Source organism: Gobio gobio (assembly GCF_949357685.1).
Source record: "Gobio gobio genome assembly, chromosome: 16".
NCBI classification, from domain to species: Eukaryota; Metazoa; Chordata; class Actinopteri; order Cypriniformes; family Gobionidae; genus Gobio; species Gobio gobio.
In genome coordinates, this window is record NC_137109.1 from 50,559,080 (window position 1) to 50,563,464 (window position 4,385).

The 4,385-nt window shown below is 45.2% G+C and overlaps 1 protein-coding gene across 1 annotated transcript; it reads left to right on the top strand.

Annotated features, from left to right (window-relative positions):
• Positions 1 to 209: 209 nt before the first annotated feature.
• On the top strand, positions 210 to 1,733 carry LOC307140070 (zona pellucida sperm-binding protein 3-like; the record flags this gene model as incomplete). The annotated part of the gene is made up of 7 exons (XM_079839313.1): positions 210 to 593; positions 672 to 793; positions 874 to 977; positions 1,043 to 1,220; positions 1,293 to 1,410; positions 1,482 to 1,561; positions 1,634 to 1,733. The coding sequence occupies 7 exons, from the start codon at positions 210 to 212 to the stop codon at positions 1,731 to 1,733; spliced, it is 1,086 nt and encodes a 361-aa protein (XP_079695439.1).
• Between the last annotated feature and the right edge of the window lie 2,652 nt (positions 1,734 to 4,385).

Here is a 4,385-nt window from a genome sequence, read left to right on the forward strand (position 1 = left end):
CTGTATAAATTTGGATGGTAGCACCCGAAAGTGTTGTTGAAACAAGCTTGGCAATAATGGGGTTTTGGCAGGTTGGATTTGGATTGGTGTTTATTCTTGCTCTTGGATTTTCTGATGCACAATGGAGAGCAAGAGCAGCACATAATCGCAGTCCAAGTGAGTTTAGGCCTAGGACATTGGCTCAAGCTTCTCAACAGGCTGATTCCAGGATGTCTGTGGTTCCCAGTAAACCTGGATTTGCACCACAAACGTTTCCTGACTTTGGAAAGCCTTCTCAAGATCTTATGGGTGTTCAATCAAAAGAGCTGTTGCAGGGTCCAGTGGCAAAACTGACGTGGAGCTTTCCAAGTCTACCAGAGGAACCACAGCAACCCGACGTTCCTTTTGAGTTGCCGCATCCTGCCAACAGTGTAGCTGCTCAGTGTGGAGAGAGCTCGGTATATGTGGAAGTGATGAAGGACTTCTTTGGGACTGGGCACCCACTGTTGTCCTCTGCTTTTACACTGGGAGGCTGCACTGCAACTGGAGAGGATCCTTCTGCTCAAGTGCTCATCTTTGAGTCTGAACTGCATGGATGTAGCAGCACATCAATGGTGGGGTTTTATTTTGCCGTTACTCACAGGGACAGTTCAAAAACATCCATGATCGTTTTCAATTAACTTTCTTTTTAGGTGACTGAGGATGAGCTTGTCTATACCTTCAACATTATCTACACCCCACAAGAGGTTTCATATGGTGTTCCTATTGTAAGGAGCAGTATTGCGGTGATTGGTATCGAGTGTCATTATCCAAGGTAGGATCTGGATAAGATCTTCGCTGGATCTGATCCCACCATTTATGGGCATGAGATGACCGCTTGTTTAACTCCTACAGAACACATAATGTGAGCAGCGATGCCTTAATGCCCACTTGGATCCCATATGCCTCAACTAAGGTTGCAGAGGAAGTCTTTGTCTTCTCCCTCAAGCTCATGACTGGTTGGTGTATCCCAAACTGATTTGTGGCATGCTTGTGACCCTGTGCTAAGACTCTTTCTTTGCAGATGACTGGATATTTGAGCGACCTTCTAACCAGTACTTCCTGGGTGACATGATCAATCTTGAAGCATCAGTGCGTTTGTACAGCCATGTTCCCGTCCGTGTGTTTGTGGACAGCTGCGTGGCTACTGCAGTCCCTGATGTTGCTTCTGTCCCCAGATACTCCTTTATTGAGAATAATGGGTAAGAGGTGCTACCTCATGTATACCAGCTTCCAGAAGGGTTGCAGGGTTTCTAACTGGGTTCTGTTTACAGGTGTCTGGTTGATGCCAAGCTCACAGGCTCCACGTCTCACTTTATGCCTCGGACTCAAGGTGATAAGCTACGGTTTCAACTAGAGGCGTTCAGGTTCCAGCAAGCAGACAGTGGACTGGTACGTGTGTTTTAGTTGTGCAACTCTTTGTATGATATGCTACCATGGTGAACAAACAATTGTCTTTGCAGGTCTACATCACATGCATTTTGAAGGCGGCTGCAACAACCTCAAGTTCTGAGCAAAAAGCTTGTTCATTCTCTGCTAATGGGTATGTTGTCTGCTAGATGGGTGTACAGGTAAATTAGTTGTCGTCAAATTAACTGAGGGTGTTTCTTGTCAGTTGGGTGTCCGCAGATGACTCTGACCAGGTGTGTGGCTGCTGTGACACCACTTGTAGCGTCAGAAGTGGAAGTGATCGGCTGCTTACGGGTATGGATTAACTCTGATAACTGTTATTGTCATTCCTGGCTTTAGTTCTCACTAATCATTTGTTCATCAGATCTACAATGGGAAAAGGCGTCTGTCGGCCCCATCAATGTTAAGGACCATGGCCAAAAATAACTGGAAATGCCACGTGATTTAATAAAAGTGATCTTAATAGATTTGTGTATGGTCCTTACTGGCACAATACTAAACGTATCTACATGATTTGACTGTACAAATATGCACCACAAAATGCCTTTTACTACTGGCCTGTGTGGGGACTGATATTTTGTAGGGCTAAGCCTGTTACAACACTAAAGGGCATTTCAATGGCATCACATCCTTTCTGGTGCTTGGTAGATACTTTTGGGGGGTCACGCTAAGAGGCAACATCCTGCAGTCTCTCTTGAAGCCAACACTGAAGTGACTTAAACTGCAATTCATCGACTGGCTGCTAGAGACGAGCTCCAAAAGGAAGTCAAATCTGTATCTCCCCTGTGTTAAAGGCTTAGTTCACTTCAAAATTAGAACTTACCCCTTCTCATCCTAGATGTTCATGCCTTTCTTCAGTCAAAAAAAAATGAAGGTATTTTTGAGAGAACATTCCAGGATTTTTCTCCATATAACGGACTTCTGTGGCAACCAACAGGTAAAGGTCCAAATAATACAGTTTCAGAGGCTCTGCATGATCTCAGATAAAGAATAGGGTCTTATCTAATATAATGATTGGGCATTTTCAATGTAAAATAAAAATGTGTATACTGTACTTTTTAACTGAAATTACTCTGGCGCGGTGTGCCACAGATTATACTGGACTTACTGTCATAGCAACAGGTCCGTAAGATCAAACCTGGGGTCCGTTCTTCGTACATCGCAACTCCGTTAGCTGGATTTGATTGTTGGTGATTTGGCATGATCTTTGATTGTTTGGTTCTTCGAAGCTCATCCTGAACTTGCTGTCATAGCAACAGGTCTGTAAGATGAAACCTGTGCGAGCGGCTTATTTCATGTAAACAGGATTAGAGTGCACCTTTTTACATTTACATTTACATTTACATTTAGTCATTTAGCAGACGCTTTTATCCAAAGCGACTTACAAATGAGAGCAATAGAAGCAACTAGAACGGTCAAGGGCTACAGTATGCAAGTGCTGTAACAAGTCTCAGTTAATCTAACACAGAACACACAACTTTTTTTTTTTTTTTTTTTAAATAAATTAGACAGACAGAAAATGAATCGAATGGAATGTTAAGTGCTATTCTTGATTGGTTAGGTGCTGCTGGAAAAGACGTGTCTTTAGCCGTTTTTTGAAAATGGCTACAGACTCGGCGGCTCGAATTGAGATAGGCAGGTCATTCCACCAGGTGGGGGCAGTCCAGGAAAAGCTCCGTGAGAGTGATTTCATGCCTCTTTGGTATGGCACTACAAGGCGTCGTTCACTGGCAGACCGTAAGCTCCTGGAGGGTGTGTAAGTCTGAACAAGCGAGTTTAGGTATATTGGTGCAGAGCCAGTGGTTGCTTTGAAGGCGAGCACCAGTGACTTGAATTTGATGCGAGCAGCTATTGGCAGCCAGTGGAGATTGATGAAGAGAGGCGTGACGTGCGCTCTCTTCGGCTCGTTAAAGACCACCCTTGCCGCTGCATTCTGGATCAGTTGCAAGGGTTTGATAGTGCATGCCGGAAGGCCCGCTAGAAGAGCATTACAGTAGTCCAGTCTGGAGAGAACAAGAGCTTGGACCAGGAGTTGTGTGGCCTGCTCTGATAGGAAGGGTCTGATCCTCCTAATATTGTATAACGCAAATCTGCAGGACCGGGATGTTGCAGTAATGTGGTCAGTGAATTTTAGCTGATCATCAATCACAACTCCAAGATTCCTGGCTGTCCTGGACGGAGTTATGGTTGATGATCCTAGCTGAATGGAGAGATTATGATGAAGTGCTGGGTTGGCTGAGACCACAAGCAGTTCTGTCTTTGGAAGGTTGAGTTGCAGGTGATGTTCCTTCATCCAGGCAGAAATGTCTGTTAGGCAGGCAGCGATACGACCACCAACCGTGGGATCATCTGGTTGAAATGAGAAGTAGAGTTGAGTGTCGTCAGCGTAGCAATGATAGGAAAAGCCATGTTTCTGAATGACAGTTCCCAGTGATGACATGTAGATGGAGAAGAGAAGTGGTCCAAGCACTGAGCCCTGGGGTACTCCAGTGGCTAGATGATGTGACTTAGACACTTCACCTCTCCATGACACTCTGAAGGACCTACCTGAGAGGTAAGACTTGAGCCACTGGAGAGCAGTTCCTGAGATGCCCATCTCCATGAGAGTTGACAGGAGTATCTGGTGGTTAACTGTGTCAAAAGCAGCAGACAAATCCAGTAAGATAAGTACTGTGGATTTGGAAGCCGCTCTTGCCTGTCTCAGTGCTTCGGTAACCGAGAGCAGGGCAGTCTCAGTTGAGTGGCCACTTTTGAAGCCAGATTGGTTGATATCCAGGAGGTTGTTCTGTTCAAGAAACGTAGAGAGCTGGTTAAAAACAACTCGCTCGAGTGTCTTTGCAATGAAAGGCAGAAGGGATACCGGTCTGTAGTTTTCTAAAAGTGCTGGGTTCAGAGAGGGTTTCTTAAGCAGTGGGGTTACCCGAGCCTGCTTAAATGCTGTGGGGAAAGTCCCGGTG